This window comes from Chrysemys picta, chromosome 14 (genome assembly GCF_011386835.1).
Source record: "Chrysemys picta bellii isolate R12L10 chromosome 14, ASM1138683v2, whole genome shotgun sequence".
In the NCBI taxonomy this organism is placed as follows: Eukaryota; Metazoa; Chordata; order Testudines; family Emydidae; genus Chrysemys; species Chrysemys picta.
In genome coordinates, this window is record NC_088804.1 from 36,448,424 (window position 1) to 36,472,258 (window position 23,835).

Consider the following 23,835-nt stretch of genomic DNA (forward strand, 5'->3'; position numbering starts at 1 on the left):
AATATAAACAATTTTTCTGTACATTAATTCCAAACTTCTTGTGTAAAACTCCATCAAAATCATGCTTTCTCAAGTAATGCTGCATAGCAGCATGTGGCATTTTAATGATGGGCAAAGGAGGCCATCATTCCAACCTCTATCAGAGAAGGTAACACTTCCAACAAACTCAAAATCAACTACTGTTAATTATGTTACATGCAATGATAGAAGAATCTGTCATGATATAATAGGAATATCTGGGATAGTACATTTTCAGCACACTGACCCTTAGTAATCTGGATTGCTAAATAGTGTTTTAGCACCTACATTATTCCACATCTACACAAATGACCCGTCAAACTACCCTGGCACAAGATGCTTCTACACAGATAATCTGTGCATCACCACAAAGTCCAAGGAGTTTGGCATATTAGACACATATTACACTAAACACCCTAGACAAGTACTATGCAGCCAACCAACTGTATGTAAACCCAGCAAAGATGCAAGGCAGTGCATTCCATCTCACAAACCAAGTAGCCAAATGTGAACTCAAGGGCAGCTGGCTTGAGACAAAACTGACTCATCCCATAAATCCCTAACCTTGGTGTTACTCTCGGCCGCACACTCTCCTTTAGAGATCCTATTGAGAAAACTAAAGCCAAGGTTAGCAGACGAAACAACATTCTCAGCAAGCCAGCTCCCAATAGTCAAGCACCTACCACCCAGTGCAGATCAGCTCTGGACTACATGGTATTGCCTTAAATGACTCCGCACTGGAGTTGGCCAATCTAGAGATGCGATGATCAAGAGATGCTGACACTGCGGCAGAGAGCCTCAAAATACGAAGCATCTCCTGCGATGCCAGCTGTTAAGCACACATGCTGTTCCAGTGACCTGGGGGACTGCAATGAGATCACATGTGCACAGACGTGATGGGAAGCAGTATTGAGACACAATAAGAGATCTAAATTACTCACATGAAACTGTCAAATTCTCAGTGCTTTTCCTACAACATTTCTTTATTTAAATAATTTAGTTTCCAGCATCACCAAAAATTTTAAGCACTGCCTGATCAGACTTTTAGGAGAACACGTGTTCTATAAACCAAGTGAAATAGTTCCACATTAAGCAACATTTGCAGAGGGGAAAATATTTTTGTTTAAACAAATGTGGTTTAAACATCTGATCTACAGGAATGACATAGTTCTGCAACAATGACAAGTTAGGTATATTGAGTAATGATTAAATATATTTTCATGCTTCTGTTTTCCACAGAGTGTGACTATTTTAATAAATTCTAATAAATTTATCTTTCAATTTCTGCCAGAGAATGGGAGTTTACCAATTATGTAAATGTTAATTAAAAGAAATATGGATCTCTTTGTAACTTAACTAGCTACAGAGCTGCCCTAAGTGTACTGTAAAATTCCAGAAAAATTTCGTCCATCCCCTCTGGAATATTCATGACTAAGACATTTGTTTCATTTGAATGAATAGTATTTGCTGCTTCTTCCTTACTAATCATTAGGTGAGCTGACACCTTGACTTGTTCCCTTGGTCACAAACCTTTCTTTTCAAGAAAATCAACATCATTTTGGCCCCTTTGGTATTCATTACATTAAATTTGAGCTGTGTAGTAGCCAGTGGACCTGCAACAGATTGAGATGTTTTACATTCAATACAATACTGCTATACCTATATCAGGGGTCGGCAACGTTTGGCACGCGGCTTGCCAGGGTAAGCATCCTGGCGGGTCGGGCCAGTTTATTTACCTGCTGACACGGCAGGTTCGGCCGAACGCGGCCCCCACTGGCTGCGGTTCGCCGTCCCGGGCCCATGGAGGTGGCGGGAAGCGGTGCGGGCGAGGGATGTGCTGGCCGCGGCTTCCCGCCACTCCCATTCGCCCAGGACGGCGAACCGCGGCCAGTGGGGACCGCGATCGGCCGAACCTGCCGTGTCAGCAGGTAAATAAACTGGCCCAGCCCCCTGGCGAGCCGCGTGCCAAACGTTGCCGACCCCTGACCTATATTATTTCTTTCTGAAGAAACCTCAATAATTTTTTTCTTGATTCTACTAAAGTTTGTGATTATCCAATCCATACACAACTTTCTGAATACGACAACAAAAAACAGGTTGTTGGGAAATTTTTTAAGTGCTCTTCTGAAATACTTAGCCTTTTTCATCTTTCTAATAATAAAACTTTCTGGAAAACATAAGCTGAAATGAAGCCCAAGTTTTTCAGTCTGAGGAAATTAAGAACTTTGAATTTCACAAAATTCTCCCAAAGAGAAAATGTTTCATAAATCATTCAGTTCTTAATATTTTGAACAAACTTTCAACTCAGTTTGTAGTCTACTTAAAAGGTTACTCTTTTATGACATTAGAACAAATTGAAACGGTAAAACTGATGGAGACCCCATGTGCCATTTAAATCTAAAAAACACTGAATATGCAAATATTTCACTCTCATACAGAGCTTTTCATCGGTAGATCTCAAAGTGCTTTACAAAGAAAAGTAATAAATTGACAAATATTTATGTATTGACTAATGTTTATGTAACATCGTTCAACACGTATGAATACAAAGCATAATTACTGATGTGTGTTGTGAGGTCTAAAATTAATATCAAGTTTTTTTCCATTTTACAGGTTGATTTTCAGTTGCTAACAATCCCTCCCCTCCCATCCCATTTTTGGGTTGAAATCAGTCACATCTGTTCTCAGTTTGATTCACTGTTTGGGTTTTTATTCTGTTATTTTTTACGATTAAGCGAAAATGTTTCAGTTGTCTGAAAACCAAGAAGGTGAATACAATTCACACAACCCCCTACCATTATAAAAAAAAATAGCTAGTGACCTTTTTCAGACAGCACTGGTATTTCCACAGTGGGGAATATTAGAATCTATAAAGACCTTGCTTCAAGAAATATCTTATTATACTTATTCCATAATGCAAATCCATCAGAAGTATTTCTATTTCCAACACATTGGCAAGAATTTATTTGAAATAATTTTCTCTTGCATACTTCAAACATGAAGGTTTAGGGGTTTTTTGAGAAAAGTGTTCCTTTTGCTCACTTATTTTGTTTTTCCATCAAATATGTTTTTCCCTATTACATTTGATCTAAAAACTAGTCACAGAACACACCAAAGCTCATAGCCATCCATCACAAGGGCTTTTACAAATCATGATTACACAATCAAAATCTTCAATACACTGATACATAAAAGCACAGTGACTGTATTCCAAAATAAACACATTGTTCAGAAGCCCTGTGTACAGATGATCAATTTGTTCCTAAAATTTTCCAGATTCCAATACACAATTAAATTGTAGCTTCAGTATTCTGCCAAATGCTCAGCTATCAGGTTCTCACTAATTCTTACATTTAAACATTTTCAAGATGGCAACATCCAGAACATGGTCATTTCCTTAGGAAATTAAAAGTTACAGAGGCTTGAAATTAAGTGATTTGGAATTAATCAAATATAGTGGAGTGTAAACAAATAAATAATAGTACATATTTTCCCACATTGTCATTATACTCTCTTTGTTTATTCTCCCCAAGGATTATTCTTTAAAATCAAGGCATGAGAATAATATTACAGCCTAACAATATTAATATCTATGGGAATGACACCCAGCAAGTAGAGCAAAACACAGCAATTTAGTTTGGCACTTAACATGAGCAAGCTAAACTTTTAATAAGACAACTTCCTAAGTGCCTGTCTAAAGCCAAAATTAAAATGTTTAATGCTCATAATGCTTGGATTTTGAATTTCTCTGTAACAACACTATGAATCCTAATTCAGGACACTAAAGGATTTCTAGCTTTGTAGGGTCTATTCTCAAAGTTGCTGAGAATCTTCAGCTGTCATTAAAATCAAGGGAGAACACCACTTTGCACGACAGGGTTATAACACTGTGTGTAAATTTCACTCCCCATCTTTTCCAGATACTTTTGTGATTAACTTCTTTAGTCTCCACATCTACGAAGAGATCGTTACAGTGAAAAACAGGCCTGTTTGCCTCTCTCAGGTATTAAACATCCCTACATTTAAATTGGTAGATTTGCACTGAGACTTTTCAATACCATCTTGAAAAAAGCAAACGTGACTGTATTTTTAATATTTTAATTTTGTTGAATAAAACATTACTTTTAAGAAGTTGATAACCTAAGTGTCTGATCTAACACCAAGTTCATACAGAAGTTAATCCTGGAACAGAAAGCCAAATTTTTCCAAAACTCACAACAGATTCTGGGCAACCCCTGGGAACATAAGTGCCTGACCACATGCCAAGGTAGCTTAAATATTAACCCAATAAAATGAGAAGTCAGGATTTCCTAATGCCTCTCTCAGTAAGAGTATTGTTTAATACTAAACATTTCTTATACTATTAATGCTTTCACTATATTTTATCTACCTTGCTTACAGTTCAAAGCAATTGTTTAGTGCAACACTATGGATCAATGCATTATTCTTTTGTTTAAATTCTTTACAAAACTAACTGACCCATTAAAGTTCAACTACTTCATGATATAAAGGATTCTGATTAAAACGGGAGTCAGAATATATGTATTTCTGATAGCCCCAATTTATGCAAGGACTTATGTATCTGTGTGTATATGCTCCAATACCCTATCTCACTAAACTAACACTTCCAAACATGTTAATTCAGCTTAATAGGAAGAACAGATCCTCCAACAGTTATTCCTAACAGCTACAAGAAAAATAAACTCTTCTCCAAGAGTCTAGAATGGTTAAAGGTGGATGTGTTTGTTACAACAGGTAAAATAGCCCAAATCCATTAGTGTTTTCACATGCTAGTTCTAAATTCTTATACAATCCATACTTCACATCAATTATTTGGGTTCACAATAGAGTGCTACTCTAATATAAATTAGAGGTGGTTGGGAAATTTTAAAAAAGGGAAGATTTCTGCGTGCACACACATACTCCATTTTTTGATCAGCTCTAATTAGAATAGGAGACACGTTGATCAGTTAGTTGTTCACCTTGCAGTGAAATGTTTGTAACAATGCAAAGAAATTGCCAATGATAAATAAATAAGCTGCAATTACTTTCATGTGAACCTAGACTTATCTGCAATATTCTATTCCACAGTTCTCTGTACTATACCAAAATACTACATTCTAGATGAATGTAGAAACTAAATACCTATACTAAGAGTTCAACTTCAACAGTTTAAAACAATCAGGTAAACAAAAGACATTTTTTAGGAGGAGGAGGAAGAGAAGGAGAAGGAGAGAGTTGTACCCTGGACTTGGACCACAAGGGGTCTTATTTTACACTTTCTATATCAGCTCCTAAGCTCTTCTAACCTCATTATTTTTAAAATCTGAACCTCAAACATCTAACTTATTAGTTGCCAAAAACAAAGAAGAGGGGTGTGTGTGTGTGTATATATCTATCTATATATCAATGACAAAACATACTATAATGCACTGAGAAAAAAAATCTGTTATGTCAGCTAAGAGGTATTTTGCTAAAGAAATCTACCAAATGAGTTCAAGAGACGCAATTATTTCTTAAACAACAGAAAATCAAGGAGCCGATATTAAGTTTTAGTGCCAATTTACTAAATAAAGATGGGAAAAAGCTTTTTCAGCCCTCAGAAGGTCATCGAAGACTTAATGGGAACCCATGGCAGCTCTACATCTTGAGTAATGAGGCACAGTGACTACTGAAAAGAAAGGACTCCAGCAGGACAATACCCAAAGTGTAATTTACCACACCTACCTGTAGTTCTTTAACAACTCGTTTGATGAGGTGAGTCCCCAGTTCTACACCCTGAAGTCCCTGCTGAGTCAAACTGATTGAATAGAAAATGGCTGTAGTAATTTTGTTCATATCTTCTGTTTCTAGAGGGGGAACCTCTTTCACTATGGCCTGTGAAAGAACAATTAAAAAATTAGTAAGAGTTACCATCACCACAAGACTTATTTCATTTTACTACACCTCTATCCCGATACAATGCTGTCCTCGGGAGCCAAAAAAAATCTTACAGCGTTATAGGTGAAACCGCGTTACATCGAACTTGCTTTGATCCACCAGAGTGCGCAGCCATGCCCCCCCGGAGCGCTGCTTTACCGCGTTATATCGGGGTAGAGGTGTACTTTTTAATTTATTAATAATAATGACAGTGTTTCCATTCTCTTACTGTATTCAATCTATTGAGACAAAGTCAAGCTCTAGCACAGTATAAAAGATATTCTAATCATCACATCCCACACTCCGAATCCCCCCCCCGGTCGTTCCTCTGCCTAGGAGCAGCAGGGACATGTCGCCGCTTCCAGGGAGCCACGCGGAGCCTGCGCCAACCGGACTTTCAATAAAGACCAGAAATGCCAGTTTATAGAGCTTGCCGGTTGGTAAAGTGCCAGATAACACAGCTTTCACTGTACTTTGGGGGGGTGGGGAGGGGGAGGAGGAAGGGACCGACCACCCATTACTGGCAGGTATCATTAACACAACAACCAAAATAGACTTTTTCTTCAATGAACAAAGATTCCTGCCACTTATTCTAAAACTGTATTACAATTCACATAGATCACCTAAATCATTAACTCACTGGAGTTATTCTTGAAAAAATAAGTATCATTAGTAGCACCAAGAATTTAACTTGGATTTTCAAAATGAGAGTTTAACACAGACTTTTGATCCATTCTGAACCAACTTTTTTAAACAAGCCTATTTAGCGATTTAAATATTGAAGTAGGTATGGAATATGCTGATTGTACCTGGATGCTGCTGGAGATTTCATTGGTTAGTGCTACATGCAAGGCTATCAATGGTTCCCCAGGGATTGCACAGTGGGCAAAAAAGTAGCACCTTCTATATGACCCAACTCGACGCTTCATATCAATCCAGTTTCTGACAGGATGCACTGCTTCAGAGCTGAATAGGAGGTTAAAAAATTAAGATTTTCATCTAAAAGACAGAATTCACCCAACCCACTGTATCAACCCAATGCTGCTCCCATTAATGTCAATGGCAACATTCTTATTGACATCAGTAGGGCAGGATCAGCTTAGAAATGAGAAAATGAAATTCACCCTTAAGCTGAAACATAACAGATTTTGTAAAATCTCTCTCACATACACACACGCTGTGTCTGTGTATAGCCTTCTCTGGAACATAAAGTTCCAATTTGCAGTTTGTATTTTACATAGGAGACCAGATTAAATCACTATGCCACTGATTCACTGAATGACCTTGGGTATATCACATCCCCTCCCGCATCAGTTTTCCCAACAGTACAATAGAGATAATATTTGATCACCCTTGTAAAGAACTTTGAAAACTTTAGATGAAAAGCACTACATTAAGCGCAAAATGGTTCCTCCTAATATTACTGTCTATGCTAATGGAATGCTATTTTCAAATACATTTAAAAATCCAGCCTCCTCATCCCATCCTATTGCTAATACTTTTGTTGCATGTGCACAGAATGGTGTCATTTTTTAGAAAAGGGAATCTAGATATCAGTGAAAGGGTTTTATAAATTAATATTTCAAAAGGATTCATGTAATACAGTGAAACAGGAACATGAAGTCTCTCCTCAACCAGTTTTAGTACTCTATTCAAATCCTTTAATTTATCACTATCCACAGATTAATCACATATAGTCTTAATTAAACTAAATAACATTTATTTTTGATTTGCAGATCTAGATTGTATCATCATTTTACTTTCTTTGTGTTACAAAGAACAGATGAAGTTGCCTACCCTCACAACTCTTTCTTAGAGATGTTGTTTTCTTGAAAGCTTTTTTTAGAGTTCAAGTATGGCAACAAAAAAAAAAATCAACACAATAGAACTTTGATTCACACATTTCCAACTGAATCAATTTTGAATACAGGACAGGAAGATAGAAATAAATATTGTCGATTGTCAAGGCACTTGTATAAACTTGACCTCAATTTACAAGAAAAGCTGTGTTATCCAGCACTTTACAAACTAGAAAGCTCTATAAACCGGCATTTCAGGAGTGGGTGCGGTGTACCGTGTCTGGGAGGGAGTTTGGATGTGGGAGGGCGCTCAGGGCAGGTGGTTGGGATGTGGGAGGGGTTTTGGGTGCCGGATCCGGGCGGCACTTACCTCGGAAGCTCCCTACAAGCAGCGATGTGTCCGGAGAGGCGCGGCCAGTCGGCTCCGTGCGCTACTCCAGCTTCGCCCCGAGCACTGGTTCCGCAGCTCCCATTGGCCAGGGACCATGCCAATGGGAACTGCGGGGTCGGTGCCTGCAGGAGGAGGCAGCACACAGAGCTTCCTGGCTGCGCCTCTCTGGACAGGTTGCTGCTTGCGGGGTGCCGCCTGAGGTAAGCACTGCCCAGATTTGGCAGCCCGCACCACAACCCCCTGTCCCGAGCCTCCTCCCACACCCAAACTCCCTCCCAGGGCCTGCGCCCCGCACCCCCCCTCCTGGCCTCCCAATCCTCCTCCTACATCCAAACTCCTTCTCCCTGAATTAACCGGAATTTTTTACTTACCCATTCCCTGAACATGCTGGATAACAAAGCTTTAACTGTATATTTTACACTGGATTCTGCATACTTTAAATTACCACTATACATGACTGCAGAAGAATTACAATAATATTTGATTAGATGTATGGTCTTGGTACACTACACTGACTCCTTACTGTGTAGAGTTCACCAGCAGCAGAATAGACTTGTATGTCTTTTATGGCCATCACAAGAGATATTCTTCTTGGCTCTAAGCATACTCTCCCAGAGCCTACAGCTCTAATTTATGCTGAAAAAGACCCTAAGTATGAATCATCTCACGCCCCAAGGATATTATTTATGATCTACATAATTCTGTTAAAATCAATGTATGTGCTAAATAATATGTGTAAGGTTGCAATTCTTTAATCATACTTTGCAGTATAGCATAGGAATGCAATTTCTTGAGGTGGGATCTACACAAGGGCCTGCAGAAAGGCCAACCCATTGTTCAAACTACATCAACAAACATTGGAAATTCTTGGCACTTACTCACTAATCTTTTGAAGAACTTCACAAGGTGACTGCCAGGTGACTCGCTCCAGGTTTAGGAATCCCTTAGAAAACCATTCTGAAAGCATGCTCTTTAGCATGCCATTCATTTCCTTGAAACGGGAAGAGAAAAACTGACTCATTACTTTGAATAAACTGGGTGCAAGATAAACTGGGACAAGGCCATCTATCTATTTCACTAAGGATTTTTTGTTTACTTTTTACCATTATCACACTGAAAGTTTTAAGCAAGTTACTGGGTCCATTTGAGAAAGCTAGTTGCAAATCATCTGAAGCTCGAATAAATAGAAATCCTTATAATCTAGGACTAAAATGAGGAAAATGTTTACAAGATAGTATGCAGATATTCTCTACGGTGCGCTGCAGATTAGAACCCAAAAACAGTTAAGGTGAAAAGGACACACAAGAACAGCATCTGAGTGGTCTCTAACACTGACAAGAACTGAATCTCAAATCACACATTTGCTCAGATGCATCAATTTGGATGCCAAAAACAAATCGAGGAGAAGGTTTTCAGATTGAATGTCTCGTAATATTCTGTCTCAATCTCTGCTGAATACTAAGCAGTTCACATATCAGGAAGGTTATTAGCATTAGATCAGTATTATGGTCAACATTCATAGATACCACTTGTCAACCAGATTTAAAAAGAGTAAGATACTCTAAGCAAGCAAGCAAACCACTGAAGAATTTTTAAATCACTTGCATATTACTCTTTGTTCACTACTGTTTTTGCAAGTGTTTTAACCCCTCTTCACTGCTGGCTGCACAAAGAATAAAATGGGTAAGTATGTTCTATTCCAATGCTACCTATAGCACTGACAAAGCAGGAAAGACCTTTTCTGTATTGTTACCTCCAGGACTAAGATTACATAGGTCAGGTGAAAAAAGCTTAGCTGAGTCTGCTTGTAAACCTTGGCAACCCAATTCTCTACACTGGCAGTTAGCATAACTCACACATGGATGCTTCTGCTTTAGACAGATGCCCCTCGAAGAAATGGTAGCGAATAGAGTTCACAGATATCCCAACTAGTTTATCAGTCCCTGAAATGTTGTAGTATATCAGCACACTGGCCTCTAGGGAAACAGAGTAAAACTCTCTCTGATGTTGCAACACTTGAGTTTGTTCCAATGTATTGCTATACTCTGCCTGACCTTCAGAGTATTCTGTATTGCAGTCAGTAACCAGGTTACCAGAGGAACTCCACGCCGCCCCCCCCCCCCACACACACACACACATTTCATTCATTCTTTGGTGCTGCTCTATTGTGCCTAAAGGAACACTTTAAAAAAAATGAATATAAAATAAACCACCACACCGTTTTCTAGATCACTAGCAAACAGATATTTAATCATCAGAAATCACTTAAATACAAGAGGTGCTCACCAGTTTCATGTCACGACACACATTAAACAGCACAAATAACTTTGCATGCCAAAAGAACAGGAGTACTTGTGGCACCTTAGAGACTCCTGTTCTTTTTGCAGATACAGACTAACACGGCTGCTACTCTGAAACTTTGCATGCCAAGTTACAAGATCTTTAGTTGTAATGTACTACGTATTAGTGTCCCTCTGTATTCCCCGTTAGAAGCTGAACATGATAAAAATAAGCTATCAAAAGAGAAGATTCTGCAGCATAAAGAATAAATCTCATATAAATAAATGAATGAATGAATGAATGAATGGGTAGGTTTGATTTATTCAAACAACAAATGTACTCATACCCTGTCTGTGTAAGGTCTGCAAAGATTTCCAATGGATTCAAGTGACCTGTATCTCAAGGAGGATAAATTTAAGACAGCTATCTCTTGGACCACATACGAGCACATTGTTGAGGAGCAGATGTAATTATGTACATTGACTATTCCATGCAAAGTTTCATTGCCACAATTATGGAGGCAAACTCATTCCTGATATAGCTCCAGTCACTTCAAGGGACTTACACTCTGGATGAATTTGCCCCACAGTCTCCTTCAAAAAGATCCCCAAACTACTTCAAACACAAAAAATAATTTTAGAAATAGCAGTTAATAAAGCTGGCATGTGTAGGATATTTGCATCTCATTTTTTATATATTTTGATTTTATATTTATAATCACCCAGTGTATGTTACCAATGCCTAATTAGTTATTAAATATGCATATTTTGGTTGTGTCAAGAGATTTTAATCAGGACTTCAAGGTACAAAACATTTTATAAACATAGTAATTGGCATGGTCCCTGACCCAAATTACTTGCATTTTAAAATGGGAATCAACTTATGAAGAGAGTGGGTTGAGGAGACAAATCTCATTTTATATAAATATTAATTTATTTTTATTATGGTGTAAATTATGTAATATTAGCTTTCCCTAACTACCCATCAGTCACCTGCAAGATGGCCTCTGAGTCTAGCAATAAATTGTTGGCAAGTTTCATGTGAGCACCACGGCAAAACAGATCTTGAAAAATTATATAAAAGAGAGGCTAGCAGTTTTATAGATCAGGCCAGGTAGGAGATTACAAACTGAACATAAAGCACACCTCTTGAACTCCTGTCTCTTAGCTTTAGGATCTCGCATCACAGATCTGAGAACAAGTGCCAGCATGTCTGCACCTAATGGCCCCCAAGTTTTCTACTACTATCTACCAACTATGAACTAACAATTAACTTATCTAAAGGCAGGCACTTGGAAACTGTTTCCAGAGAGCTACGTCGGACACTCAGCCAGTGTTCCTGGTCTGCGCAATACCACACAGTTTAATGAAACCGAGGCACTTGGGGCTCTCTTTTTATATCCTTGCCTGCAGAACATTTGGGGCCCTGAAGGAGGGTGCATAGGTACTCCAACAGGTGGAGATTTTAGAGGTTTCCATTAATCCTGCTACATCAGCAGCACATCTCCCATTATTGGGAACGTACAGAGGCCTACTTGAAGAATTTCAAAATTATACATGTAGTTACCTGCAATTCAACTGTTCAACTGCCCCTGATCATTCTCTTTCGCCTCAGAAAGGTTAGACCTTGGTCAAGATGGTCCAATTTGAAAGATCCAAGCCACTAATTCATGTAATGCCTTTCTTCCCTGGTTTCTTTGTTTTTATTGTTTGCAATATAGATATATATGCATTTGGGCAGCAGTAGAAAGGTTACCTACAGTAGGAACAGACATGGCTCAAAAGCCTTACTCCACACTATTACATTTTTTACAGGGTACAGAACTACAGCATTAGAAATGTGGATTCCATAAATATTTACTTGTCTTTACTCTGGTAGACCCCAAAGGGGCTGTACTGGAAGTACCAGGAAAAATAAGCAACCACACTTTGCATTGCTGTAAGCCAGAGAATGTGCAGTTTAGAACATAAAGACTTTACTTTAGCACTATGTTTAACACACTGGTTTTAGTAATATTTGAGCATGACCTTTGTCCCCTGGTTATGAACACAGAAGACAGGTCCTTGGGGTTTTGTTTGTTTGAATACTCCTCATATTTTTCCCTTTAGCTTTTTTCCCCCTCTCTCAGCAGAAATGCTAGTTTTAGGTGGATTCAATTGTGACCAATCACAGGAAGCACAACTATCTAGCTAGTAGTACAATAACAATTTGTAAAGTGTTCTACTTTCAATTCTTATGGTTATACCAGATACTCACGCAGAAGAAAAGTTTTTTCTGGAGGATCAGATTTTAATTTCCATTTGATAAATCACTTTAATTCAAGACAGGCCTCACATGGCTGAACATCTTGCGTCAGAGAAAAAGCTGAAATGCTCAAGAGTAAAATAAAATTGGGAACAACAGATTAAGGAGAAGGAAGAAAAGGGAAACAAAAAAACTGGCGGAACAGCCAGCGAACAGGAGATGGACAGCAACTGTCGAAGATGGGGCCAGCGGGGTAAAAGGGTAAGGAAATCGAATGATAGTCACATTTTAAAAACTCTATTTTTTGGGAGCCATGAATGCTTCCCCCCCCCCGCCATACAAAACCTTTTGGCCTGTTATCTTTCTCCACTAATTTTAATGTGGATCTAAGCAATTACATCTGTTTGCAACATTAGGGTCTATGCCAGTAAAATGACCAAAAAAATAAATGAATCAAACTAAATGTATCCCCATATACAAATGAACATAGCTAGTTATCTTTAGTTTTGCTAGTTAATAGTGAGCTAGTGAATAATGTAAAGCTATTGACAAATTTATAGCATGCATAGAGCACCATTTTATTAATTCTAACCTTGTAACTTCAATCATTCATTACATAACGTATCCGATTTTATTATGACTGACAAAATGTATAAGATCCTTAAAAGAGAAACTTCTCAAGCTCAACAAGGAGAATAAAGACTTTTCAAAGAAATGTGAGCACTTTTTTTCTGAGATCTTTTTCCTGCTAAAAGATCCACTTACTGTAAGTTACGGACTTCATATTTCACTTCTATAACTTAGCCCTTCCAAAAAAAGTTCTAAGAGAACACTGAGATAAATATAATAGATCCTTCATTGCGTTTAGTCTTAAACCTGATTTTCAGCAATAGTTTTTACCAGCAAACAAAATATAGTGAACTTAAAAATGTAACCTGAAAGTTTATCACTTTTCTGTGGACTAGACCTTAAAGAAATAGAATTTTACGGATGCTGTAGCTCAAAATCCCTGTAGAAAACTTTTCTACAATATGCATCATATCCCATTACTAGAAGATCTCTGGACCTTAGGATAGAAGATGTAAACCTTTAAATAGGATGTGGCCACACACAGAGGTTAATAGAAGTCATCTGCCTAAATCCCATGTAAATCTGGAATTTTGAGTACGGAAGAGTGAAACAGCAGAATATGAATATAAAATTCAGCAAAGGGGTTCACAGCTTTGTAGCAACAATACACACCAAAGTACACAGTTGAATAAAATAATTTCAAAAAGTTGTATTACCGTTTATTATAATAATGAATTTTATCTTCTTCATTTGCTTTCATCTATCTCCGTTATAGAAGATTTGAAGACGCAGAATTACTTTCCAAACTGAAATGGTAATTCTTAACCCTAATCAAAGTATGAATCTCCTGCAGTAATGTTCTGTGGCTAATTTTTTTTTTACAGTAGTTTATATTACACTGTACTCATATTTAAAAAGCATCAAACTACTAGCTGCCTGAACAGAGACTATCATAAACAGGGCATTTTTTTACAATTAAGTACAGTTGAACCACAGACTTTTCGGATGAATAAATTGTCTATTTAACTTATGTACAACACTCAGATAAAAATAATTCTCCGGTGCACCCTAGCTCACTACAAGATTTTTATAAACAACTATTTCTTGAAATACTTTCCAAAAGTGTGTGAACATTTCCTATAATATCCTAACGAAAATAAAAGTGGAAATGTTTTTAAAAGGCACACATCAAAGGAAAGCGCTGTTGACCTAGGTAATTGCTACAAATAATCCAAAATGAAGACAGCTTTTATCACAAAAAGCATGTTTTATCCCTTAAAACACCATGCTAGTAAAGCTCTGAATTTGCAATTCCAGACTCTTCTTGCAGCCAATCTACACTAATCCACCTAAAGTTATAATTAAATTAGCTCTTCCCAGAAAAACTCCTAGAGCAAAGTTGTTGATAATGATCACAGTAATGGAGTTTGCAAGGTAAATCCCCAAATCTTCGCTTTTTTCCCAGACCTCATTTGCAGACTCAATCAAGTTTGCCACATTTCCTTCACATAAAAAAAATCTGCATATTCAAAAAAAATCTCCCTTCTCACTTCCTCCCACCCCCAACTTTAATCTTTACTAATCTATGTTAGACAATGCATAAACTTCTCAGGCTCGCATGATCCAGTGACAAAGCAGACACAGTAGAGACTGTTCAAGGACTCTAAAACAAAGCAGTCTTTCACCTTCAAAGACTAAGTATTATGACTCCTTTGCACTCATGGACTTTCAAACTACCTCCTTTTAGTGGCATCTTCCATACAGGTGCTGAAATGGAAAGTTGTTTGTTTGGGATTTTTTGAGGCATATATTTTACTACCTAAACCCTGCTGTAGATCTAGAAAGGCCACATATCCTTTGCCACACAGAGGGGGAAGAAGTCAAGTGTGAATCTTCATCTAAGAGTCAAAATCCAAAGTCTGCCAGACTTTGCTGGCCTTCCTTCCCAGATGAAATTCTTAATCAGATTTAATATCATGTGTCAGATGTGTCATTTTCTAGCAATGTATTACAGCAGGTAGTTTTCTTTCGGTTGCACTTCCATCTGATCTATGCCCTAATTAGCAGGACTGTACAAAAAGTTATGTTCATAAACATTGTTAATAAAGAAAACCTAATATGACTGAGAAACCAATGCACAACACAGAACAGAAATTATGTAAATGACATTTACTTCAAAGTACATATTTATGTTCTTACTCAAGCACAAATAAATCTGTTAGTCTTTAAGGTGCCACCCGACTCCTTGTTGTTTTTGTGGATACAGACTAACACGGCTACCTCCTGATACTAATCTCCCACTAGTCACAATAGCTGAACTACTGAATTCCTGCCATTTGGTGGGAAGCAGGGACACAGACTTCTAGAGAACTATGAATGCTATTGTCTGCAGAGTGTGGGGTTCTAGAGCAGAGGCTATTAAGGGTTCTATTAAATATCTGCCACAGATGAGACTTCAACTAAATATCATTTCCATACAACCAAGAAGTAATGTAATTAACAGGATTCTGACAAAAAATTAATAGGTGATTCTGTTCCTTTATCAGTCATACACACACGCACACACATATGCTTACGTGAAAAAATGAGAGCGGGGCCATAAAGGAGTAAATGGAAAATAGAATTAACTCTCATAGGGTCCCAAACTGCAAGAGAATCCTGCTATTAAAGCAAGTTGATAAATGGAGTAAGAAAACATACAGAAAATTAAATCTGGCACTCAGACTTTCATAACTGAACAAGTTACTTTGTCACGAAAAGAAAAACCTTTTTTTTTTTCCTTCTATTTTTGTTGCAGAGGAATAAGGGGGGAAAAAATCAATGATGAAAATAAAAAAGGAATCCGTTGTAAAGTTATAAGTGCATCATAGTTTGCATTATTTTCATTTATACTCTTCAGCCTGCCTTTAAAAGATAAGCACTGCAGCAATAGAATCGTATGTAATATTTTCTGATGGTTGGCCATTTCATTAATTTAAATACAACTTAAATACAAACAAAGGATTTTACTAATCACGCTAGTTTTATGAATACCAGGTTTTACTGAAGAGGCCGGGGGGGTGGGGAGGGGGGAAAGAGAGGTGTGCACTTCCCCATTTCCTACTACATCTGTCTCATCTTCAATAGAAAAGGAATAGAGTGACATGGGACGGAAAGTGGACAAAAAGGACACTTCCAATTCTTCAGTTGGTAAGAACACGTATTGGAAGCTTTGAATATAATCAGAGCCTTCCAAAGTTCCTCAGACAAAACAAAAAAGACACACACAGATATGAGCAAAAAGAAAACTTAATTTGAGAGTTTAATCTCATAAAAGTTATGTCTACACTGCAAAGAAAAACCCACCGTACCAAGTCTCAGAGCACTTGCAGGGCTCAGCAGGACTAAAAACAACAATGTAGATGCTCAGGCTGGAGCTTGGGCTCTGAGACCCTCCCTGCTCACTGGATTTCAGAGTCTGGGATCCAGCCCAAGATCCTAATGTCTCCACTACTATGTTTAGCCCCACAGCCCCAAACCATGCGCGCCCAAATCAACTGTCCCAGGCTGGGACACCAGATGCTGTGGGTTTTTCTTTGCAGTGTAGACATACCCTAGGGACGAAGAGTACTAGCTTAACTCAAGCACAATATATGATCATATTTTGCAAGCCTCCCCACACAGCTCTTATACTCTACATATTCCAAACAAAACCCCCAAACCTCAACTACTCCTGACGAAACCATTCCATCGATAACAATAAAAGATGCTTATAGACTTAGAAAAAGTTTGTAAAAAAAAAAACTTGTCAGAGTAATTTCTGGCTATTAAAATCTGAACCTCAGCTCTCAGTTTAACAAGATGGAGCTTGTTTAAAAATTCAGGACACAACAAAATATTAAAGTTTCTTGTATACAAGCACAACTCCAAACTATTCTTCTTCTCTCTCTTTGGTGAAATAAGAAATTTTTATATAATTTCCTCTATTGAAAACAGTTCTAAGTAGTCAATATATTTTCCATTAACTTTCTGTCCACAAACTACTGGTACAGAAATATTCATGAAATACAATTAAATAGTTTAGCTACTGAAAATCAATGTACTTGAAGGAAGATCATATTTGTTCCAAATTACACCACAGTTGCCCAGATTCTCTGTTCTTCCATTTGTGCTAAGCACAGGCATGGGGCTGGGAAATAGGAGGGGCATAGGTGGCTTTAAGCCACATTTGTGTGCTACATATCTAGGGCATATTCTACCCAGCCCACAGTGTAAATTAGTCAGGGCTGCTCTGACAAACTTGGTTGTTTCCTAGATCCCTATATTGGCAGTGGGTACTCTGGCCTCACCCGGTCATTCTGATGACCTGCCATCATGACAGAGGACAAGTTGTGGGAACATGTTATAAAGCTTTTACACCAGCTCCAATGCCAGCTGGAGTAAGACCCCTGCACTGACTGTAGGCTCCCAGGTCCATCTCCAGCACTTTTCTGCCCCATGTATGCTGCTGTAGTGTCACGAAGAGAAAAGACTGCAGCAGATTAAGCAAGTAACTTGGTACTGTTTTCAATTGTAAGCAAGAGATTTTCCCACCTTGTTTTGAAGTCTATGCACACTGTAGAGAGTCCAAATTTACTCCTTTCCTGAGGTTTGCATTACTGGCTAATCAAAGGATACCAAAACGTGTCAGCCAAAGCTCTTTCTATCAAGGCCACCTGTTCCTAAGGCTTCCTTGCTGGACTTCTTAACCAAATCCTAACTCCCTCTAAGGGTTTGTATACACAGGAAAGATTTTCTTGGTGTATTCATATGCCCCTTCATCTTCAACCACCAATCCAGAGGACATGCGTCCATGCTGATGGTGGGTTCTGCTCGATAATGATCCAAAGCAGCGCAGACCAACGTATGTTCACTTTCATCATCTGTGTCAGATGCCACCAGCAGGTTGATTTTCTTCTTTGATGGTTTGGGTTCTGTAGTTTCTGAATTGGAGAGTTGCTCTTTTAAGACTTCTGAAAGCATTCTCCACACCTCGTCTCTCTCAGATTTTGAACGGCACTTCAGATTCTTAAACCTTCGGTCGAGTGCTGTAGCTATCTTTAGAAATCTCACATTGGTACCTTCTTTGCGTTTTGTCAAATCTGCACTGAAAGTGTTCTTAAAACGAACAACATGTACTGGGTCATCATCCAAGACTGCTATAATATGAAATACATGGCAGAATGTGGGTAAAACAGAGCAGGAGATCTACTATTCTCCCCCAAGAAGTTCAGTCAAAATTTAATTAACACTTTTTTTTTTTTTTAAATGAGTGGCATCAGCATGGAAGCACGTCCTCTGGAATGGTAGCCAAAGCATGAAGGGGCATACAAATGTTCAGCATATCTGGCACGTAAACGCCTTGCAATGCCGGCTACAAAAGTGCCATGCGAATGCCTGTTCTCACTTTCAGGTGACATTGTAAATAAGAAGCCGGCAGCATTATCTCCCATAAATGTAAACAAACATGTTTGTCTTAGCGATTGGCTGAATAAGAAGTAGGACTGAGTGGACTTGAAGGCTCTAAAGTTTTACATTGTTATATAACTGCACTCAAAAACAAAACCAACAAACAAAATCTACATTTGTAAGTTGCACTTTCACAATAAAGAGACTGCATTATGGTACTTATATGAGGTGAACTGAAAAATACTATTTCATTTGTTTATAATTTTTACTGTGCAAATATTTGTAATCAAAAATAATAATATAAAGTGAGCAGTGTGCACTTTATATTCTGTGTTGTAATTATCTATGTAGAAAAACATCCAAAAATATTTAATAAATTTCAATTGGTAGTCTATTATTTAACCACGCGATTGGCAGATAGCAGTGCTGCATATCTCCCCAGTTTGCTCACCGCCTTTTTGAACATGACCCTTCTCTGCCTCTTTGGGGACACATCAGAGTGCAGATGCAATTACTAACCTGCTGCATTCCTCCCACCAGCCCACCATCGATCTAGTGTTGTTACTAACCTACTTCCTGCTGCAATGGAGACTGTCTTACCGTCACTAAGCTCAGCCCAGAATGGTAAAAGCAGTTGGGACTGACAATCCAAACTTATGGGGAAAAAGCAACATTTTATCATTGCCATCATGGAGGCTAGTACAGGGACAATAACTACTTGTGCTGATTCTCTGTTCCCAAAGCACCTGATATCTCACAACCCTCATGGCAGACTCTGAATACCTTGAAAATGTCCACAGGAAGAGCGAGAGAGCACATGTTTGCTGACAGCACAAGACCAAAAAGACAGAAGAGCGAAGGGAAGGTTTCCTGCAGCCGGCAGAGGCACTGTTAAAGGAGTGCATGGACAAAGAAAAAGGATTAAAGAATGCTGGAGAGCATTGTGGTGCTATGTTCATGGACAGCACCCCAACCTAGCCAAGTCTTTAAATCATGATTTGAGGACTTCAGTAACTCAGGCAGAAGTTATGGGTTCCTTACAGGAGTGGGTAGGCAAGGTTCTGTGGCCTGCAATGTGCAGGTCAGACTAGATTAGGGGTTCTCAAACTGGGGGTCGGGACCCCTCAGGGGGTCAAAAGGTTATTACATGGGGTGGGGGGTCGCAAGCTGCCAGCCTCCACCCCAAACCCCACTTTGCCTCCAGCATTTATAATGGTGTTTAAAATATATTTTAAAGTGTTTTAAATTTGTAAGGGGGGATCGCACTCAGAGGCTTGCTATGTGAAAGGGGTCACAGTACAAAAGTTTGAGAACCACTGGACTAGATGATCAAGATGGTCCCTTCTGACCTTAAAGTTTCTGAGTCTATGTCTTGCACCTTGGGGTGAACACATGATACTGGGAGCCCACCTTCACTCACTCAAATACAAGAAACAGGCCCTTTCCATATCTTCCACCCACCGACGCCCAAGACAAGGAAAATTACTTTCCTGACCAGTTTGGGCCATTTTGCAGAGGCAGGCTTTCTGGCTGTTCATAACATTCAGGAAGTCTCTCCCGCTCTGCTTCCCATCCATAAGTGACATTCTCCCTTGCTCTCACGGGTGTTGTACAAAACACCAAGCATGAGGCAGATTTTGGTAAGACGCCACCAGCCTTGTGATAAGACACCTCCACTTTCCCTTCAGTCCTTCAAACGCACACTCTACTGTCATTCTGCAGTTGCGTAGGGTACAGTTAAACAGCTTTCTCCTACGCAAGGGACCGGTAAAAGACTTAATGAATCAGGAAAGCAGCAGGTAAATGGGGCCTCCCAGCACAACAGGAAGAATCACAACACCATTTATGTCCACGGGGATCTTGGGAGCAAAAGTTCCATTTCTCATTACAGAAAATAGGCCAGAGTTTCCAAAGATCCTGGCATTATGGACCTTTCCAGACTGCCCATTAACCTAGGGGAACCATCTACACCAATGAACCAGGCCTTGCGGCACTATGAAGAAAGCCCTTTTTTGTTGATGAGCTACATGTGACGCTTCAAGGGGGTCCCAGACCAGTACGAGGTTTTGCCACCACTTGTCCTGTAACTTTATGTGCATCTGTTACAGAGGCTTGACATCAGCAGCATGCTTACAGCACAATGGCTTCACCTGGCTTCCACCAGCCTGGTCTCTGGATTACATATCTATTTGTAGGGCATGTCAGAAATCCCTTACTGGATTTAAGTTAAGTTTGGTAACAAAAATTCTACCTATCCCCCCCGAGGTTTGCAACTAGTTTTGAGGTAGAAATTCCTTTGTTTGAAGGAGTTAAAGAAAGGGTTTATAATGGAAACCTTATTTACAAAATTTAAATACGGAGCAACTTCTGCCATGTCATACTGTATTTAACTCTCCATTTTTATACACCAAGTAGGTGGCTTGATTTGTCACAACTGTGTTATTTGCCAGAGACATTTCTGTCTCGTACCATCAGAAGATACCTCTCCTGTCTTCCATGATTTGAAAATAGTTTTCCATTGCTCTGGAGTGTCCTAATATTAGAATTAATTATTTTTTAGATTCAGGTGTGCTTCACATGAGCCCACCCACCCATATATTTACTATGATTTTGCAAAGTACTTTTAAAAAATAAATAGATAGATGTATAATATGAAGGTCAAATTCCGAATTATCTTTTGTTCTAACTGTCTATACACATCTAGCATCACTGGGTTAAGGGGGATGCTCTTCTGCTGCAACTACCGTTAGTTCAAACTACTATAGTAGTAAGAGTTACAAACATCTTGGGAATGGAGGTTGTTCGTAACTCTAAAATGTTCATAACTCTGAACAAACATTATGGTTGTTCTTCCAAGAGTTTACACTGATTTAATACAGCTTTGAAACTTTTCTATGTAGAAGAAAAATGCTGATTTTCCTTTTTTTTGTTTTTGGTATCTTACATTTAACAGTACTGGGGTGTATTTGCTTTTGGGGGGGGGGTGCACTGTGCTGCTGCCTGATTGTATACTTCCAGTTCCAAATGAGGAGTGTGATTGACTAGTCAGTTTGTAACTCTGGTGTTCATAACTCTGAGACTGTATTGTATTGCAAACTGCAAAGTTCAAAATCCTTTGAGGAGGAAGTCAGAACAACAAATAAAATATCCCTCATCAGCCTGGCCCTCCTACTTCCCAATTACTATAAGCTATACGTTTCCCTTTCCCCCAGTTTTCCTGTGTCTTTTTTGCTCCATATTAAGGCCATTACACAAGCACTGAGGATACAGTGTAGTAGGAACTCTGCTGATGCAGAAAGACATTTTCAAGTAGCCCTGCTGTTCTTGTTCACATTTATCTATGGTATAATGTAATTTGGTCCATAGATCATGGGTCTAGTTCAGTGGTCGGCAACCTTCAGAACACGGCCCATCAAGGTAATCCGCTGGCGGGCCGCGAGACATTTTGTTTATGTTGACCATCCACAGGCACGGCCCCCCGCAGCTCCCAGTGGCTGCTTTCTGCAATTCAGCTGCACTTATGAACATCTCCAACAATTTCATCCACATCCTTTCCCCTACACCCCTCTTCCCAAAAACAAAATAAAAACACTACACTGTATCCAAAACTGAAGTTTCCTTCTTGAAAATCTTTTTTACAGTCTCTAATCTTGACTAAAGAAGAAAACTGACTTCCCTTGGTTACACTAAGGTCAAGATGAATCAAATCTGTGACAAAGTGTCCAGACAAAAAAGTTACTAGGAAATATATTTTACTCTAGATCTTACCAGACAATTACAAACGCAACCATCAGGAAAAATAATCTGTAACCTTTAGCAAACACTAACGGGAGGTGCACTTTTTTAGAGTCCAATATACGAAATGACAACTGCAGAGCTATATTAAGTATTATTTTATTATGGACTGGAACTGAGCTTCTCATTTGCAACGTATAACTGGATCAGAATTGCACCTTTTTCCTGTTTATGAACTGTTCGCCGGCAGCTTGTGAAGATCTTTGGTGAATTATTATTAGTCTTTGCAAACAGTTTGGGAATATATAAGTTTTTAGTAATTTGCTATTTTTCCAGTAACATTATGATAAACTCTGCATGAGAGCCTGGGCATATTAAGTTTCAGGAGTGCTAAGAAAGGTAATTTAAATCTTCAGAAAGAGAGAAGTTTGGCACAGGGAAGGTGTGGAGAGGGTTCTGAACAGCAAAAGGGAGAGTCCAGCTCAAGAAACAGACTCTCAACAAGCTTCACCCATGTGCATTACAGGAGTCCATCAAGAAATTAATGACTTTATAAGGCACAGAAAAAGTTCAGCTTCTGTTACAGCCAGATACTATATGGCTATAATAGGAATGTGGGAAGAAGGGGAAACTGGTAGGAAAGAAAATATATATCCTATCAGGATTAAATAGCAGCTAAAACATCTCATATAAGCTTCTGTTGCTTGGCACTAATTTCCATGATTTTCAGAATGCCTGCTTCATTCAAAACAATCCATTTAAATGAGACACTGTGTCAGTACTATTTTCAAAAACAATGTTCTTCAATTGTCCGCATGGCTTACTTTTATTTTGACTACACTCATGTTTGATGCTTTAAAGTGATCACACCTGCAAGATTTTTAATCGAAGGAAACTCTGGGGCAGATCTCCTGGAAGAAAAACTCCCAGATGGTAAAACAGATTTCCCTTCTTCCCTCAGAACACCAAAAAGCATTTTTGTGTACCCCCAGGGGAAGAGCTAAATAGTTACCACCAACATAGTCTACAACTGAACTTTTGTTGCTAAATATGTCTAAACAGAATTTCTGCAGCTGGGTCAGAAGTATCTATCATCTTCTATGAGTCTACCAGGAAGACATTTACTGTTTCTTAGCAACTAGTCACTGAAGAGTCTAGTCATTTTCTCTGGGCCGTTGGTCACGATTCCGCTGACTGTTTTACCTTAGAATACTAACCCTGAATACAAATTCCTCCATATTTGCAGGGTGTTCTTTTCTTCATACTATCCTCTATTCAGTATATGTACAATGCCTTGTTCAATGTTTATGTTCAGATTCTTTGGTTTTCCTGCACTGAAAATTGGGACTACTCTACTCAGTTTCTTAGATTTTGTTTGCTATAAATAAAATGGTCTTTTGAACTAAAGCTGCCTTGATAAGGCTCACGACAGCTATGCCACTTAGGAAAAAA

General features: G+C 38.7%; 1 protein-coding gene across 2 annotated transcripts in view; it reads right to left on the reverse strand.

Moving 5' to 3' along the window:
• Nucleotides 1-23,835, reverse strand: part of MLYCD (malonyl-CoA decarboxylase) — a 62,105-nt gene that overhangs the window by 32,484 nt on the left and 5,786 nt on the right. For both annotated transcript variants that reach the window (XM_005292302.5, XM_065567277.1), the window contains exons 2-4: nucleotides 9,006-9,118; nucleotides 6,747-6,903; nucleotides 5,746-5,895 (exon numbers count right to left, since the gene is read on the reverse strand). In XM_005292302.5, the coding sequence (XP_005292359.2) occupies nucleotides 5,746-5,895; nucleotides 6,747-6,903; nucleotides 9,006-9,118 (420 nt within the window). The remainder of the gene's footprint in view (nucleotides 1-5,745; nucleotides 5,896-6,746; nucleotides 6,904-9,005; nucleotides 9,119-23,835) is intronic.